Here is a 19,831-nt window from a genome sequence, read left to right as displayed (position 1 = left end):
GTGCAGGAAAACATCATCAAGATTAAAGTTTTTAGCAGCATTGATGATGGTAAACATTTTGAAGGATAACTTCAATACTATATGTCAAGCAGTCCTGCTGCAATCATAGTCCATGGTCAGCAGCCAGCAAGATAATGATCCATCTTCCAGGTCGGATCCACTATAGTCCACAGTCATTGTCCACTACCGCTTATTAAGATCCATCATCAGGCGCCGCCTCGGTCTTGGTCCACCACCATTATATGATGCAAACGCGACACAGGATCCGCCATTAACACTACGATGAGCCCGCACGATATAGAATCCACCATACTGGATCCTCCATTGCGACCTCTGATGCGCGATCCACAAATCGTAATCCATGGTGCGCCACAGCGGGCCCGGATCTGCGGGCGACAAAGCAAAGGGACTCTGGGAAAGGGTCAAGTCAGAAACATGTATTGATGAGATATGAATTACTTCGATGTGATAGGGATGAAGAGGAAGGAGAATCTGGAAAGAGAAGCTCTGTGTGTCATGTGTCATAAATTCCCTTTGCGTCATAGCATCATCAGGGTTTTTTGCCTTGTAATCAATGATACAGGCTGAACTTGGGGGTACACTGAGGCTCAAGGTAAATCTGACTGGCTACTGGTTTGTATGGTAGTACGATGAAAACCATGTGGCCCACTCAGTAGATCAGCTACAATACCTCTATGCCTTTTTAAACTAAACGCTTCCTATTTTAGAACATAGGACAAGTAACGTTCTGCCACACTTATTAGCTCTAACTATAAGCTTTATCAAAAAGGAAGGTTTTGAGCCTACTCTTAAACGAACAGGTGGTGTCTGCCTCCCGAACTGAAAGTGGTAGATTATTCCACAGGAGAGGGGCTTGATGGCTAAAAGCTCTGGCTCCTACTCTACTTTTAGAGACTTTAGGGACAACAAGTAAGCCTGAATTCTGGGAGCGGAGTGCTCTAGTGGGTTAATAGGGTACTTACAGCTCTTTAAGATAAAAAGGTGCCATATTATTCAGGGCGTTGAAGGTGAGGAGGAGAATTTTAAATTCTATTCTAGATTTACCCGGAAGCCAGTGTAGTGATGCTAATACTGGATAAATGTATTTATATATTTATATATATATATATATATATATATAGTAATGTTATTGAATTGCAAAAAAGGGTAGTTTTAGTTTATTTTTCTTCTTAAATCCATGTCACATTTCAGCAGCCTCAAACTACTTGATAATCAAAAATATCATCACATCTTAACAACTGAATAGCTTAAACACTTGTAATGGATAGAAAGTAAAACTTTAGATAACAGCCCCTAATGAACAGCATAAGTACTGTGGAGTTATGGTGTATTATTTTGTATTAAATGGTAAATAGTTTTCTATTTATATAGTGCTTTTCTAGTCTTGATGACCACTCAAAGCGCTTTACAGTAGAGTTTTACATTCACCCATTCACACGCACATTCATACAGTGCATCTATTCGCAGCACTTTTTTCTTCTATGGGGGGCCATTCAGGGTTCAGCATCTTGCCCAAGGACACTTCGGCATGCAGATGGGATTAGACTGGGGATCGAACTGCCAACCTTCAGGTTGGAGGACGACCACTCTACCCCTCAGCCACAGCCGACCCCAACAGTGTAAATGCTCAGTATGTACCAATACATACGGGCGGCTGTGGCTGATGAGGTAGAGTAGGTTGTCCTCTAACCACAAGGTTTGATCCCTGTCTTCCCAATTCCGGGTGCAGAAGTTTCCTTGGGCAAGATACTGAACCCCAAATTACCCCTGGTGGCTGTGTATGGATGTGTAATGTGTGATAGAGAAAGTGCTGCAAATAGATGCACCATTCAGCATGTGTGGATGAATAAGGGGGGACATATCTGGATCTTACAAAGAACCTATGCAGTTTTTTTGTATCTGCAGGGGACCTATTCAATGAGACTTGGTCCCCGCCAAGCAGCGCCCCCTGCACTGGTCTATTAAACAGCTATCGTTACTCTAATTAGTAAATCTCTATGTAAAACTGTAACATTCCCTGTGAACAAGGTGTATTGCAAAGATTAGGGAGCATGCAGATTATTACATTTATTCTAACTACACTTGGCTGAGCTGCTTAGTAGGAGACAGTGGGAAAGGCAGTAGGGCCATTTACTGTGAAAACCAACAGCAGGAATTGTAAAATGCCTGCCAATGCGCATGACTGATATTTATAGTAGAATATATTGATAATGTGATATATAATCTTCAATTAGCTGTTGCAGGGCTTAATGGTCTGTGACTTTTTTTGTCTGCAGAAATCTGGGCAAATCTGGGTTGAGGGTGTCCTGTCTTGGATTAGGTGAGTGTGGCATATACATTCAAGTGTATCGACAAAGTCATGAGGCTAATTTCTAATGCTCTTCAGTCTGCAAGTCATCACTTTTGAGCTATTATGTGTACACTATGGGTGTTCTACTTTTCTCGATTTTACACAGCTGTTTTGAGAGATCTTAAAACCACGGCAATGCAAAAATACACTTTCCAAGTAGAAGGTCTTTGCTAAAATGGGACACTTTTCTGCTGACAAACCCAAATACATAAGTAGAACTGAAAATATCAATTATTCTCTCTAAGTAATCAACATATCTATCCTGGGCATTTGTTTTTGACCTGCTACTCTCGTACACCCTGATCTGTCTCACTTCTGTCATTAGCACTGATCTGTCTCACTGCTCTCATTAGCACTGATCTGTCTTACTGCTCTCATTATCAGTGGTTAGTCTCACTGCTCTGGTACACCCTGGTCTGTCTCAATGCTCTCATTAGCACTTGTCTGTCTCACTGCTCTCGTACACCCTGGTCTGTCTCACTTCTGTCATTATCAATCAATCAATCAAATTTTATTTGTATAGCCCATATTCACAAATTACAATTCATCTCATAGGGCTTTAACAGGGTGTGACATCCTCTGTCCATAACCCTCAGCAAGAGTAAGGAAAAACTACTAAAAACCCTTTTAACAGGGTAAAAATACGTAGAAACCACAGAGAGCCACATGTGAGGGATCCCTCTCCCAGGACGGACAGAAGTGCAATAGATGCCACGTGTAGGAGAACATCATCAATAATCAAAGTCTCTAGCAGCATTTGATGAGGGTAGACATCCCGAAGGACAACCCTAACATGACATGCCGAGCAGTCCCGCTGCAATCACAGTCCATGGTCAGCAACCATCCAGACCACGATCCACCATCCAGACCAGACGCCACTCCAGTCCTCAGTCACCGTCCACCGCCGCCCACCAGGACCCATCACGAGCCACCACCGCGGCCCTGGTCCATCGCCCGTGCCCAATGCCCACATGACTCCGAATCCGCCACACTGGATCCAACACCGTGACCCCCGGTGCGCGATCCACAAACCGCAATCCATGGAGCGGCCACAGAGGCCCTGGAACTGCGGGTGATAAAGCAAAGGGATTCCGGGGAAGGGGGATAGGGATGGAGATCATTAGCACTGATCTGTCTCACTGCTCTCGTACACACTGGTGTGTCTGACTGCTCTCGTTAGCACTGGTTTGTCTCTGTTACGGTTTGTGGAAAGGAGATGGACCCAGGAGCAAAAATAGTATTTAATATCAAAAGAATCTTATCTAGCCAAAAACAGAAAACAAACACTAATAAAGTGGAAAACTGCAAAGACAAGAACAAGAGGACAAAAACACAAGGAACCTTACACGAGGCTCAGGAGATCAGGACAGGGCTGGAACGCAGGAAAGGACAGCACCAAGAAACACCGACGAGAACGACAAGAGGAACCAGACCAAGACAGCAAGAAGAGCAACAACACAAGAACAATCCGACAAGGACAAAGGGAAGGACAGAGGCGTATATACACAGAGGGAAGACAGGGCCAATTAAACACAGGTGAAATACATGAGGACTGGGAAGACAATCACCGACAACAAGTGAAGACAGAAACAACACACAGGGAACAGAGACTACAAAATAAAGCAGGAAACGGAAACAGAGTGCAAACATGAAAACAACTCAAAAATAAAACAGAGATCTAACAGATAAACAGAAAACAGAATTAAGCCTGACAAATACAATCTAAATTGCCAGACTGTTACAGTCTCACTGCTCTTGTACACCCTGGTCGTGCTCCCAGGGCTTATACTGAATTTTTAAAGGAATTCCCTGAGTTTTTATCAAACTTAGTCCTAAAGACCGATAAAATTATTATTGTTGGTGACTTTAATATTCATGTTGATAATAATAAAGATTGCCTTAGCGTAGCATTTATTTCAATACTAGACTCTATTGGTTTCAGTCAGTGTGTGCACAAACCTACTCATTGTGGTAACCACACACTTGACCTTGTATTATCGTACGGTGTCGGAATTGAAAATTTAACAGTACTTCCGCGCAATCCAGTTCTATCAGACCATAATTTAATAACCTTTGATTTTTCAATAACTGAATATATGCCACTAATAAAAAATTCATTTTCTAGATGTCTACCTGATAGTGCTGTAGCTAAATTTAAGGAAATAATCCCAATTACATTTAAACCCGTATTTGGGCTATACAAATAAAATTTGATTGATTGATTGATTGGTCTGTCTCACTGCTCTCATTAGCACTGTTCTGTCTCACTCCTCTCGTACACCCTATGGTCGGTCTCAATGCTCTCATTAGCACTGGTCTGTCTCACTGCTTTCAATAGCACTGGTCTGTCTCACTGCTCTCATTAGCACTGGTCTGTCTCACTGCTTTCATTAGCACTGGTCTGTCTCACTGCTCTCATTTGCACTGGTGTGTCTCACTGCTCTCATTAGCACTGGTCTGTCTCACTGCTCTCATACACCCTGGTCTGTCTCACTGCTCTCATTAGCACTGGTCTGTCTCACTGCTCTCATACACCCTGGTCTGTCTCACTGCTCTCATTAGCACTGGTCTGTCTCACTGCTCTCTTATACCCTGGTATGTCTACCTGCTCTCATTAGCACTGGGCTGTCTTACTGCTCTCGTACACAATGGTCTGTCTCACTGCTCTCATATACCCTGGTCTGTCTCACTGCTCTCGTACACCCTTGTCTGTCTCACTGCTCTCATTAGCATTGGTCTGTCTCACTACTCTCATTAACATTGGTCTGTCTCACTGCTCTCATTAGCACTGGTCTGTCTCACTTCTCTCATACACCCTGGTTGGTCTCACTGCTCGTACACCCTGGTCTGTCCAACTGCTCTCATATGTACTGATCTGTCCCACTGCTCTTATAAGCCCTGGTGTGTCTCACTGCAGAATGTCGGGTTGGTTGGATAGGGTAAAAAAAGGAACATTTCAGATTAAAAGCATATGGGTGGGTGAATTAGCCAATTGGATGAGCGCTGCGAGCAAGTGCCTATTCAACGCAGCCAAGGGGCATTATCAAGGCGTAGAGCAGTCGTCCACCAACCAGCAGGTAGGCAGTGCAATCCCAGTCCTCCCCTTTACCATTCGTACTGGTAACGGTCTCTCAATTAAAGAAAATAATTCCTTTGTGATGGAGAGGGGTGGATGAGTCACATGCAGATTAAGATAACGTTAGAGCTGATCCGCGCATCTTTACTGTGCACACTCTCAAATGTTGACTTACAAACTGACAATTCTCAGATTTGTTGTAATTCAATCCAGCGTAATTTTTATGCCAAATATTTTATTTGACATTTTCTGTCCTCCAGACTCACAAACACAATGTCATCATTTCATTTTGTGCAGGCACGTGGGCTACCTTTGGAGGACAGATAACAAATGAGGTAGGGGAATACACCTAGCCTGTACAGTATTTTTAAATTATGGTTTATGTTTGACAGTGTCTAGCAAATGTAAGTTGCCATATAGAGTGTATGGATTCCATGTGTGTGTGTTGTTACTGAGGTGGGAAGTGTTTTGATTGTTAGGAGGAAGAGTTGCAATGAATAGGAAAAGGCAGATATGAGATTTATCCACTTGTGTTTTATTCTGAAGTGAAATTTGAAACTTGCCTGATTTCTAACACGTGACAGGCGCAAAAACGAATATCTCCAGATGAAAAGGCGATGCCATACACGTAGTAGACACTGAAAATGTTTCAAGAGAGCTTGTAACGATAAAGCTGTGTGTTAGTTCATTTACGCTGAGTTTTAATTAATCCATATGCTTTTTTTTAAATATGCTCAAAATACAAGCAGGCATACTTGGGTTTGTGTCATTTAAGGAAAACTGTATGCCTTTGAATTCTCATTGTTAGTTTAGTTAGTTTTGTCACTTTTTCGCGTACACACCGAGATTTCACAAAATGTTTGGTCATGGTAAATGGTAAATGGCTTTGTATTTATATAGCGCTTTTCTAGTCTTGATGACCACTCAAAGCGCGGTCATGGAAATTAGTTTTAAAGTTATTGAAAAGTCATGGAAAAGTCATGGAAATCCATTGGTCAAAATGTGTATGAACCCTTTGTGTGTGTGTGTGTGTGTGTGTGCGTGCGGACGTGTGTGGACGTGTGTTTGTGTGTGTCTGTGGACCTGTTTGTGTGTGTGTGTGTGTGTGTGTGTGTGTGTGTGGATGTGTGTGCATGTGTGTGTATGGGACCATATGGAAGCTTTGCAATTCAGTTATAGTAATCAATCACTTATAGTGCTTAATTTGGCCTAGGACATACGTGATCCCTATAAGCTGTACATACAATAAAAAAGTGCAAACAATATTAATTATATAATTACATTTCCACACAAACAAAGGATGGATTTGTGAGAAATCTATCTGCTATTTAGTGTAGCTTGGTGATACTGTGACTGTGAGTCTGTTAGCTTGCTGACAGTAGCATTTAGCTGAAAGCATTGCTTAAATGCCTACAAGAACAGGCCAAAGACTTTTGGTATGTTATCATCCTTCAAACCTTAACTCTACTCATTCTACAGTTTATGCAAATAATAATGATAATAATAATAATACAAATAATCATAATAATGATGATTATTATAAACTTAATTGTGTAGCCCCTTTCATACAAGAAATTGTATTTTAAGAAAGTGTTTTACATACAGTATAGATGAAAACATTTCAAATTAAATTCTAAATAAGAAGAGAAGACATAAGAACATGGTTCAATTACATTTGAAAGAAACGGAAATATAAAAGAAAATAAATAAAATTTATTAAAAAAATGATCAGATATCAAATAAATTATTATTCAAATTACAAAACAAATCGGACTGAGCTGTTCTTGTTGTTATAGATAAAAATTAATGATATCATAGCTGCTGCCAGTATTGCCGGCAGCATCCCATCTATGTCTATGCTTCCAAATACATAACTAGCGACTGTCTCTTAATTTTACCGTCCCATCAGATGAGCAGTCGTGTCCATACAGAGGTTCTAGTTGCATGTTGTAATAAAATAAAGTTCCTTGTAGGAGGCACCTGTAAATAATTACTGTGTGCCCCTCGCTTATGTCTCCGCTTAGACACAATACAGATACTGTAACAGCCTCAGTGATTGTCGACCAGTACATATAGCCATATAGTTTTGGCCCTGATTTGGCCTACATCCCACATTCGGACCACATGCCGCATTGAATGAGGGCACTTTGGTGGTCCGCTGCTGTTTGCCAGATCTGGGACACAAGTAAGCCATAGCAGTACCGCAAGTCATTACACCTTTCTTAGAGTGCCGCTGGTTTGCCAAAAGGAACCCACATTTGTTTTGGGATATTTGGGCCATATTTGCTATTTTGTATATATTTATATAGTTTGGGCCACAAGTAGACCAGAAGTGCCGCATTGTTGCCTGAAGTGGCTAACATCTGTATGCTATATGGGTGAACGCACAGTGGAGGAAGCCTTAATGAGTAGAGTAGAATTATTTGCCCTACAACCTGTAAATGTGTAAAATACAGTGACGTCTAGTGGTTAAGTTGTAAGTTGCAGCTGAATACCCTCACCTCACCCTCCCCTTCCAAACTTGAAAGAGAACCTGTAGTAGCCTTCAGTTGTCATAAAACAAATAAGGTGTTTAGTTTGTCAACACTGGGCTACTGTAAAAAACTTGGCAGCCTCTATAGAGAAGACCCGCTAAATATAAAGTATTTAAATACAATGGACCTATTCTAGGGTAAAGAAAACCACAAATCGTACGATTTAGATAATTACACTCTTGTGAAAACCTCAATCAGATTATTTTATTTTTCAATATCTGCTAATAGGTCCCTTTCACCTTAAATCTTACACACTGGACCTTGTCCATTTAGACTTTGAGGAAAACGCTGTCAAAATATTGGATTGTTTTCTCTATTATGGGATATAAATGAATCAGTCTCCTCTTTCCAATTGTCTACTGGGCTTTAGCTTAGAAACTCTGGATCCATACAGCGCTGAAGGATGCACAGAAAACCTATTTGAGTTCTGTGCCTCCACTTACAATCAGCTGAATTTTGAGCATGTATATAATTGTATTCCTAATCACCCCCGACCTTGCTGATGCCTGTGTGTGTGGATGTAGAGAGACTGAGGGAGCAGGCAAAGCAGGGTAATGTCCATCATCTGTAGCTTATTTCATGGCAGTTCAAACAGAAGTTTTACAAAAAAAAAATTGACCTATTTCTTATCTGAGCAAAATGGAACCATAAGGAAAATAAGGAATAAGCATCTGGGGACTTAAAAACTTAACAATCTGAGAGAGTGGATGTCAGAGGGAGAGAAAATACAATAGTTTGATTGCTCTTCTTTATCATGTCATATTTGCTGTTGAAGGTGGCAGAGGAACTGATGACTTTGGCATATGAGAATGGAATCAATCTGTTTGACACAGCTGAAGTGTACACTGCTGGAAAGTAAGTATGACTCCATTTAACCTAATAACTTGTCTTTAGGCTACATTATCTGTCTTAGTTTTCATGCATGAACCCCACTCCACTCAAGATGATGCTAGCAGAGCAATTGACGCCTCATACAAGCAGCTACAAATGCTAAAGAATAATAATTATTGCACATCCTCAGTTTAGCTTCAGTATCAATCAATCACATTTTATTTGTATAGCTCATATTCAAAAAATTAAATTTGTCTCATGGGACTTAACAATGTGTGACATCTTCTGTCCTTAACCCTCAACAAGAAACAGTTATAAAGATACTTCAATCGGGAGAGACTTCGATTCAACGTTTTAACATTTACTGATATGCCCACAAGAATTGATGTATAGTCTTTGGCTATGTGATGTCATCAGGATTACGAGGTGGTGGAGCACGTAGTACTAGCCTGGATGCCAGACGAACTTAGCCCCGCCCACAACAGATTTGGTCGGGCAGTTCGGTCTGGAGTCGCTCCATTGGGAAAAAATTATGGCCCGACCGGGCCAATCAGATTGTCAGGGCGGGCTTTATACGATGATTGACAGATGATCAACGGTAACGTAATCAACCACGTCATCAAAGTGCCCTCGGGTTGAATTCGTTTTCAACAAACATGCCTGCCGCTGGCGAGCTGAGATGTGTAGATGCTGCCATTGAGTCTGTTTTAGAAGACATCGACAGCGCATTCATTTTGAAAGAGGAACACAGAACGTGGAGGCGACGCCAAAGCACAGCGCTAATCCCTATCGCCCCGGCGCTTGGCTGTTCACAACAGACACTGAAGCGACGCTGAACCGCCGGGCAGCGCTAATAATATCACCCGTTGATCCAGTAGATCGCTGCACGGCTTTGTGCCAGTCACACCGGAGGCTGAAGCACCACGCTGCGCCAAGGCTGCCTCGCGGTGCTTCAGCCTCCGGTGTGACCGGCACAAAGTTTTAACATGGGAGCCAGCTGTTATTTAAGGCTTGGCGCTGCGCTGAAGCGTCCGGTGTGAACCCAGTAAATAACTCACAATGCGTTGCTTAGCATACGTCAAATACTACGTTGCTCTGATTGGTTGTAGGTCTATCCAATTGAGCGAAGAGGAATTTTACTTCCTGGTCAGTTGAAACACGCCCCATAATTTTTTCCCAATGGAGCGACTCCAGACCGAACTGCCCGACCAAAAATGTTGTGGGCGGGGCTAAGTTCGTCTGGCATCCAGGCTAACGTAGTACAGGAATTCCCCCAAAAAAGAGAAAAGGGGAGTAAAGTAAAGATGGTGGATGACTTTGACGGAGAAGTGAAATTGATTAATGATTCTTACCTTGCAAATGTATTGTTCTAGGTAATGACAGAATGAATAATACCTTAGTAAGAATAGACAATGATAAGAACCTTTATCGAAAATACGTATTTATCAGATAAATGTATTGCAGTGATATGGCTCTTGTTAGAAAGCAGCTGCAGGCCAAGGCATAAAGAAGACATATGGGATAAAGTAGAGATCCAAATGAAGTAGAGTTCATAATTGAAGAAATTGAGGTGTGCAGAGAACCATGTAAAGGTGTTTGCAAACAGAATAGATGCTTGAGTGATATGGGTTCTTAAATGTAGAACACAACAAAAGGTCAGCAAAAACTAAATTAAAATAAAAGGTAATTCGACCGAATGAAAATTAAGGTCCCAGAACAAATAATATAAAATGCTAACAGAAATTATAAAAATGGTACAGTGACGGCAACAGAAATTAAGCCAGTTTGACGAGCATAAATGAATGTCCTTAGGGTCCTCCGAAAGTAAAGTACCATGTGCAACACATCCGTTGCGAAGCCCGAATGGGGTCGGAAAACCATGCAAGCAAAATAAACTGCTGGCTCACGGAGCCAAGAAGGAACCGGTTTGAAGCTGACATCATGCCGCGATATTGAAGCTGATCGATGAGGAACTCGACCTTGTAACTCATGTTCTCTCTCTCTCTCTCTCTCTCTCTCTCTCTCTCTCTCTCTCTCTCTCTCTCTCTCTCTCTCTCTCTCTCTCTCTCTCTCTCTCTCTCTCTCTCTCTCTCTCTCTCTCTCTCTCTCTCTCTCTCTCTCTCTCTCTCTCTCTCTCTCTCTCTCTCTCTCTCTCTCTCTCTCTCTCTCTCTCTCTCTCTCTCTCTCTCTCTCTCTCTCTCTCTCTCTCTCTCTCTCAGGGCTGAGGTTCTCTTGGGAAATATCCTAAAGAAGAAAGGATGGAGGTAGACTTTTCAGATTGTGTCTTGTTTTTGTACAATCTACTATTTGATTTGTGATGTAATATTGACATGACTTTTTATACTTAAATAATATTTCTGTCATCTGCGAAAGGGTAAACTGGTTTGCAGAATGGTCATAAAGAGTTGTGGGTTAGGTTTGGTGGACCAAGTCTGTGTCTCAGTCTTCATCTGTAAAGGTCCTTATCACTGTCCTCCTTTCATTATTTACTGCATACTTAAATACTTGGATCACAAATGGTCACATTCTTTTGTATTCCTCTTCTGTCTTTTTTTTGTTGTTTTTGTTTTTATTTAATATATATTTTTAAGCACAGATGTTGAGACCCATTTTAATGCCGCATATAAATAAGGTATAGACTTAAAAACCATTGGCAAAAGACAAACTCAGATGTTTTAGGGGGACTATATGTGAAAATTATAAATCAGGTTAGGAGACCATATGTCGTCCTCAAGTTAAAGGTTGTTCGCTTTAATATACATGGTATGTATTTGTCCACAGAAATACAATGATAAAATCTTCAATGAGATTTTGTTTTTCTCTGCTGGATTAAGCAATGTGCTTGATAATATAATACGTTTTTTTGTTGCTGACAGATGTTTCAAGTTGTCAGTCTGGAAACTCCAACAATTTGATTTCTGTGTATATCAATGTTGTCACATACAGGCGTTCCAGTTTGGTCATCACCACCAAAATATTCTGGGGAGGAAAGTATGTATTATCTTTTTTTCTCCTTATATCTCTCTCTCGAAAGGCACCCTGTCATGACTCCAACACTTGACAACAACACAAATTCTGTCAGGTATAATTTAACAAGTAGTAATGACTTGGGTTAGGGTTAGGGTTGAGTGAGGATAGGATTTTACTTTCTGTAACTTGTAACTATAGTCCCCTCAAAGTAATTGGAACAGTAAACTCAAGTTCCTTTATTGGTGTTGTACATTTCGGTTCAAGATCAAAACATGAAAATGTGTCAGAAATTTTGAATTTCAGCTTTTACATCGTGGTATCAACCAAACCACTCTGTAACATAAGAGTAGCTCGACAGAGCTCTTCTTTTTTTTTCTGCACATAATGAATTTCACTCAAACTTAATTTTTTTTCAGAGCAGAAATGGAGAGAGGTTTGTCCAGAAAACACATTATTGAAGGTAAGATTTTTGCCATTGTGAATAAGTAAACCTTCCGTTAAGTTTTGATTTTGTTCGGACCCCAAAGCAAAGACTGATACAGGTGAGTGGATACATTTATTTATTTCTCAACAAAAAGCAACGACGAGCAGGCAGTGGAGGCAGAGAGCAGGCTGGCTGGTAGAATCTCAGGGACAGCACGAGTGCTGGGCACATGGAAGAAAAACTCTGCACTGTAGACACAATGTAGGGGAACAGCAAGGCACACAGGATTACCTGATTGCCAGTGAAACTGGTGAGTTTCTTCAAGAAAACAAAAACACAGAAAACTTACAAGGAACAAACACACAGAGCAACTACTGAACGAGACGGAATGATCTGGCCGAGCAGTGGAGTGAAGACCAGGCTTTATAGATGAGCTGTTGATGAGCTGAGTGGAAGAAGGTGTGCCTTGTCTGCTACAGGAGAAGCCAGCCACGCCCCCTGCCACACCCATGCCCTGCAGGAGAGACAACAGAAAGGGGGGAGAGAGAGAACACACAAAAAACAACAAGAACTAATACACAGACTCATCACACCTTCATTTTGTCAATATAACAAACAAGTATGATCTAGTAGTTTTTAGCTGCATGTAACCCAACAGACCACATTACATTGGAATATTTATATATTGTACGTGCATATCTTCTTGAAACAGGTCTAAGAGCATCGCTAGAGAGACTTCAATTGGATTACATAGATGTGATCTTTGCCAATCGACGAGATCCTAACACACCTATAGAAGGTGGGTGATTTTCTCTTCCAGTCTTGTGTCTTTGGTTTCTATGGTGCTGAGATGACTAAGATTTATTAACCCAAGTTTATCTTGCCTCTTTTACATTCTTTTGAAATACTGGTTTAGTCTGTGATTAAATCGGCTAGTTGTGACTAATTCTGCCTTCTCTCTGACGATTTTTTCCTTATTTTTGTTTTGTTGTACATTGTAAAATAGAACAACAAGCAAGCTGCAAGCCGACAACGTCAATCCTCCTCCATGTTTGTTTTTATTCTGGAGTCACGTGTGTTCACACAAGTTTCTATGAGATCTCATATCTCTGTAATTGCCACAGTGAAATTGTTCCCTACAAACAACAAGTGTGTGGTCTTGTGTTCTGGCCAAATCGTCTAGTGTTTTTGTCCTGTAAGATCTGTCTGTGGTCTCCCATGTTTTTAAATTCAGTTAACCGTCTAGTGTTCGCCAGGCCTAAGTGTTCCTTAATGTTAGCCTGAACTGAGAAATTTCTACATAAAATGTCCCATCCAGTTAAAGTAAATGGTCTGTATTTAAATTGTGCTTTTCAAATCATAATGACCACTCAAAGCCCATTAATGAACAGTTTTTCTATTCACCCATTCACATACACATTCATACATTGCGTCTATGCACCAAATTACATTGGGGGCATTTTGGGTTCAGTGTCTTGTCCAAGAACACTTTGACAATAACTCACATGTACAGTATGTCTCAATAGCGGATGTTATGTAAATCTGGCTTCAACATTAGCTCAAATCTGAATGGAACAATAACGTTTTTTACCATTAAATTTGGTATATGTTCATTTCCCCTTTTTTAGCAGGCACACCTTGGTGGTGAAGTGAATTGAAACAGCAAATCAGTTTAATTAAAAATGGTTTCACATAATCTGTAGTTTGTTCAAATTTTTTGTTTTTGACACAACAAAACAAGATATATCGGGAAACCAAAGTACAGATAAAATCAAATTTAATACACTAAAACTGGTGTCTAATCACAGTCACGTGAAAGTGCGGTGGTATACAGTATAACCTATTTTGTCTTTCAACCAAAGAAATAACACCAAATATACGTTTGGATCCATTATTTCAAATCCAAGTGTATATTCAGGCAAATGGCCGAACATGAGAGTGTCAGGGGGAAAAAATATGATCTTCTATTGAGTTTTGGTTTATCTGATCTGTTTGTATTAAATATATATTCCACAGACTTGGCATCTAGCTGAAAACTCACTGATAATGTCACCACTTAAATTACTCAGCTAATATGGGCTGTTTTGGTAGAGACGGTGAGGGCAATGACACATGTGATTAACAACGGGATGGCCATGTACTGGGGTACATCAAGATGGACGTCTATGGAGATCATGGTGAGTTCAAACCTATATCACAACATGTTTTAAAAGATTATATCAGCATCAGATGTCAATGTTTTCTTTGAGATTCTCTATTTGAATTGGTACAATGTGCAAAGTATGTAGTGATGTCAGTGCTTATGTTCAGGTCCACCACGTTTTAAATGTCATATTACCCTTTGATCTTTTAGAGACTGGTGTTGGTGAACCTTGGGTCTGGGTGGGATATTCATGGTCCATTTTCGATGAGGTTGACATTTTTTGAACGTAGAAGAACTGTATGGAGTAATTGTTCCCTGTGCTTTCTGTAGGAGGCATACTCTGTGGCAAGACAATTCAATCAGATCCCACCCATTTGCGAACAGGCAGAGTATCACATGTTCCAGAGGGAGAAGGTTGAAATTCAACTTCCTGAACTCTACCACAAGATAGGTAAGCAGCTGCCATTGTCTGTGAGGAATTGTATTGTTATAGTTACATTAATACCTCACTCCTCATCAGTATGTGAAGCTCGACATATTTATTATTATTATTATTATTATTATTATTATTATTAACATACATTTTTTATAGCACCTTTCATACAAGAAATGCAGCTCAAGGTGCTTTACATAAAATATAGAAAAAAAAACATGTTAAAATGATATTTAAAATAAGATGAACAATTACAAAAAATAAGAACATGCTGGAATGACATTTAAAAGAAGAGTGAATAAAATTACATGAAAAATATATAAAAAATGAAAAAATGAAATTATTAAAACTAAGAGCACAGGAGTGTGGGCAAATTGAATTGATGTGCTGCCATTCAATGTTGGAAGTTCTTTATAAGACTGCCTGATTTTTGCAGGGATTTTTTGTATCCTCTTCAGCTGCCATTTATGTTTTGTCACAAAGGGTATCCTATCTTGTTATTATCACCTCAAAATATTAAAAATAAAAAATAAGATCCATTGTAAATTGTAGAGATGCAGAATGTTTGTCATGCTTTTATCTGAGATTAATGCAATAGTCTATTTTTGTGCCTTCACCGTAAAAACTTTGAAATGACTACAGACTGTTCAGAGTTCTGCTTGGTGCTCGACTTATAACTGTAACTTAAGCAGTTTTCAGACGTGACCTCTGGTTGATGTCCAGAGGATTGGGTCCTGACTTTAAGCAGCTAGGAGAATGTTATTTTTAGTACAGGCTGTACTCAAAAAAAGCTCAAAAAAAGCTGTACTGTACAGCGTTTCGATATTGGCGTCACTAAAAACTGACTTGGCATCTTCATCTTTGTCTTCTACATGGGTCCACTTTTTATAAGCAGAGATATTTATTTTATTTTATTTTTTTGTTTTTGAGTCTGTCGTGTGTTAAAAAAACATCACAAACACACCCTCTTGCTTACAGTAAATCCCGCAGAGAATCTCCTGCTGTGTTGTTACATCGGCTTCTCACATTCTGCAGACTTTTTAGTTTTTAATGTACAAAGGCTCTCACTGTGACATTTGCATTCCCACATACAACTGTCATGTTTTTCAGGCAGCAGAGACTTGTCGAGGTCGGTGTTGAATGAATTCTCAGAGGACCCAGTACTTACAAGTATAATATTTATTACACAAGAGAATATCAGGTCACCATGGTATGCCCGGAGAAATCACACAGGCCAAATAGTGAAAATCTGCCTCGCCTCTGCAAGGCAAGACCTTTTAAAGGGGAGGTGTTGCCAACAAAACTGTAGATAAAATGACGTAGCACATAGGGTCTATGTCTAAATATGGACATGTTTTTAGTAACTTAAGTTGAAGTCGCCCGCTAAATCTTTGTCCCTCCCTTAGCAGGTCAGATACTGTCCTATAGGTCAAAGATCATTCCAAGGAGGGGGAGAGCTAACGAATATCATCTGGGAAAGTGTTTTAAAAGTCTGAGAATGTCTGCGAATTTGAATCCAGACGCCTTAGGATATTAACCTGTCATTTATGTTTTATAACCATGCTCCAAAGATGTCTTAGCTAAATATTAGGGATGCACCGATATGGAAATTCTTGGCCGATACCGATACCGATATTTAAAATAACAATCTGGCCGATAGGCGATACCGATACCGATATTTGTTTATTTTCTTTTTGTTGTTATTCATTCACCCTTTTGTGCCAGAAAAATAATTAAATCATTATTTAAAAAGCACTATTCATCACTATTATCTTTTAATGAGCACAAATTGAATTTTTTTTTTCAGATTTATGAAACAATCTCTGATTTAACTAAACTTTATTTAACAGAGACATATTAGGCCAATTTTACCGCAAGTTGAAATGGTTCCTTGGGATCTTAAGGAAATGTCTGTAACATATTTTGGTCAAAATACCACAAGGATAATTTAAAACAGCACCTTTTTACCCTGTCTAAAACAGCCCTGTTAAAGTATCATTATAGAGAACGCTCTTCTCATTGATTTACGGTAGCAGTATTGCCCGTTTATTAGATGTGTTACGGCTTCTGTGTGTATAACGTATGTTGTCAATTCCCTTGTTACCTGTGCATGAGACGGATGAATAGAGCCGGTGCACATGAGAATAAAGTACTTAAACAGACGCTACGCTCATACTTTTTACGCCAAGTTACACTGCGTGAGTCAAGATAACTTAACAAGCCCTCCTCAGTTTTACCTGTTTTGAGTGTCGGGCAGAAATCACATCGCGTCAACACCCACCGTGGCCCTTCGCAATGCTTGTTTTAATTAAACAGTCGGATTCCCCTGGTCCGCACCAGTTCTCAGTCAGCTGCTAGGCGCCAGCCGGAGGGTTCCCCCAGTGGTTGCCGTAGCTGAGGTGATCCGCGAGAAGGGCCCGACTCGCGTCCAGAGTGGCCGCCGCTGACCGCGTACCCAGTCCCCTCCCCGCCTTCCGCGCCGGCGCCGTGAGGTGCCACCGGCGGCGCGGAGAGGAGGGCGACGGAGCGACTGCTCCCCCAGCCGCGGCACGTGCCCAGCGGTTTTACCACAAATATGAACATCGGCCAATGATATCGGTGAAAGTCAAGTTTATTACCGATAAGCCGATATCAGTAAACGAGGCGAATATCGGCCGCTACCGATGTTCGGCCGATATATCGGTGCATCCCTACTAAATATACTATACAACCTTTCCTGAGAAATTGCGGAGGATATCCGGAGTTCAGTTCATATCTGAAAGCACCATTAGAAGCTCAGACACACCTGTTTTAGCCTCTTCAAACCTGCTCTTTATTTGTTTTTTTGTATCAACTTTGTGATATTTGTTAATCACATTCAAGGATCTTCATGACTTGGTTCCCGATTATTAGTATTTCACACCTTTTTTATCCCAAGCCTTCTCACTGTTCCAGAGACCAAGTTAGAAACTAAAGGGGGCAGAGTCTTAGCAGTCAGGGCACTGGAGTTTTGGAACTACATTGCCTGAAGAGTTTTGGTCTGAGTCAGTGTCATCATTTAAATCACATTTGAAAATGTCCATCTACCAGAAGGAATTTCCTGGTTTCATCCAAGCTGTATATTTATTTCTAATGTTTAACTGTGTATTGTATTGATTTTTTATCTTTCTTATAGTGAAGCATTTTGTGTTTTTTATAAATAAAGTTTACTATTACAAGTTTTGTGTATGTGCAGGCATCGGTGCTATGACATGGTCTCCACTTGCTAGTGGGATCATCTCAGGGAAGTATAACAATGGGATCCCTCCTTGCTCACGTGCCTCGCTTAAGGTAACACACTTTTTCACCGCCTCTGTCATAATGCCTGAGTTTTCCAACTCACAGTCCACAAAATCTCCTTGTGACTCTGGATAGTCCATATACTGTGTTTTCACAGTAGCAATTTTGTATTGAACTAATTAGTGTTTAGGACTACTTGACTCATTGTAAGTGTGTACTTACTGAAAGTACCAGCTGAATACTCCTTAGGCCATTTCCCAAAGATCTGTTGGTAAGTGAAATGATAAAATACATTTTCTGATTATAATTTGTGTCTCCCGAAGAAGAGAAACAAGGGACAACACATTAAGTGTGGAATATGCAGGAGAATATCATACTCCTGTATGGAATGTCTGAATATCTCTACTGACACATTTAAGGTCAGGCCACTCAGGAGTGTTATATCATCTGTCTCTATAACTCTGGCCCCCCATGTATTTTTAGTCCATTACTACATGTCACTAACTTCGTGTATCTCTGCTGGGCAGTTATTATCTATAGGTATCATTATTACTATTTACTTGTAATATCCTTGTAACAATCTATAAAAACAGTGGAAAAAGTGAAAAAAAAATTGTTAAAGAATTCATAATAAACACCCTTCATCAGTTTGATAACAGTGGTACACATGACTGATTCACACACAGAAATCATGTCATCATGTTATATTAAAAAACAATAAGTAAAAACAAATCGCATATTCTGTGTTTTAAGATGGAAGAAACAGGAACCTTTTACAGTCTGTGTGAAGAGGATTCAACTGACAGCTGAAGCACAGTATTGAAATTAATGTTTTTAGATAACATGCAAGTATGTATGTACAGTGACACAGAGGAAGGTATTTATAAGTTCTAAAAAACAATAAAAAAAAAATCTGATTTTATGTCAAAGCCTCCTTAACAACAATGACATGAAATGAAAAACTTACAGTATGCAATGTATGATGTTGAACCAGCCAACCAGCTCTGTCAGACTAGTTGTTATAATCAAAATAGTAATAAGTATACTTATAGTGGTAACTGCGCAGGAGAGAAAACACAAAGTTAGTGACATGTAGTAATGGAATAAAAATACATGGGGGGCCAGAGTTAGAGAGACAGAGAGAGGTACTAGGTGCATGATGGGAGTTCCCCCAGCAGTCTACGCCTATAGCAGCATAACTAAGGGATGGGTCAGGTTCACCTGACCAGCGTTAACAATAAGACTAATCAAAAAGGAACGTTTTAAGTTTAACCTTAGATGTAGAGATAGTGTCTGTCTTCAGCTCCCATTCAGCTCCCCTTCTACTCTAACAGGCTCTAGGAACCAAATGGTCTGTATTTTTATAACACTTTTCTAGTCCTGATGACCCCTCTAAATAAAGGGAAAAGTATCTATCCCAGTACAGAAACTTGTGGAACTTCATGACTACCTTTTGTGTGCATCGAGGAGTCATTGTTAACATTAACAACCTTTAATATATCAGATAAATCCGATTTAAAACCGGCCTAGTGCCGTTCCTTAAATCCCTTCATGTTGTTCCAGTCTCTGTGACAGAATCAAATGCTGCACTATAAGATCCAGCAGGATGAGAAAGTACATTATCTGAGGCCATGAACTCAGCAGTGCTGTTTCTGTGCTGTGATAGATTCTAAATCCTGATTAAAAGTCTTCAAACAGACCATTAATGTGCAAATATAGAATATATAAAAGTTAATTAGTAACAGTTTTTTCAAGGATTTTAGAAATTAAGGGAAGGTTTGATATGTGTCT

General features: G+C 40.0%; 1 protein-coding gene across 1 annotated transcript in view; it reads left to right on the top strand.

The window, feature by feature from the left end:
* The window catches only part of LOC128442525 (voltage-gated potassium channel subunit beta-2), a 33,467-nt gene that overhangs the window by 11,012 nt on the left and 2,624 nt on the right, over window positions 1-19,831 (top strand). The window contains exons 3-12 of the mRNA XM_053425014.1: window positions 2,298-2,341; window positions 5,745-5,782; window positions 8,757-8,836; window positions 11,032-11,076; window positions 11,759-11,803; window positions 12,199-12,242; window positions 12,919-13,005; window positions 14,298-14,383; window positions 14,680-14,800; window positions 17,997-18,091. Of these exons, the coding sequence (XP_053280989.1) occupies window positions 2,298-2,341; window positions 5,745-5,782; window positions 8,757-8,836; window positions 11,032-11,076; window positions 11,759-11,803; window positions 12,199-12,242; window positions 12,919-13,005; window positions 14,298-14,383; window positions 14,680-14,800; window positions 17,997-18,091 (685 nt within the window). The remainder of the gene's footprint in view (window positions 1-2,297; window positions 2,342-5,744; window positions 5,783-8,756; window positions 8,837-11,031; window positions 11,077-11,758; window positions 11,804-12,198; window positions 12,243-12,918; window positions 13,006-14,297; window positions 14,384-14,679; window positions 14,801-17,996; window positions 18,092-19,831) is intronic.

Source organism: Pleuronectes platessa, chromosome 6, assembly GCF_947347685.1.
Source record: "Pleuronectes platessa chromosome 6, fPlePla1.1, whole genome shotgun sequence".
In the NCBI taxonomy this organism is placed as follows: Eukaryota; Metazoa; Chordata; class Actinopteri; order Pleuronectiformes; family Pleuronectidae; genus Pleuronectes; species Pleuronectes platessa.
Note: the sequence above shows the minus strand (reverse complement) of the source record. Positions and strands in the feature narration are given on the sequence as shown.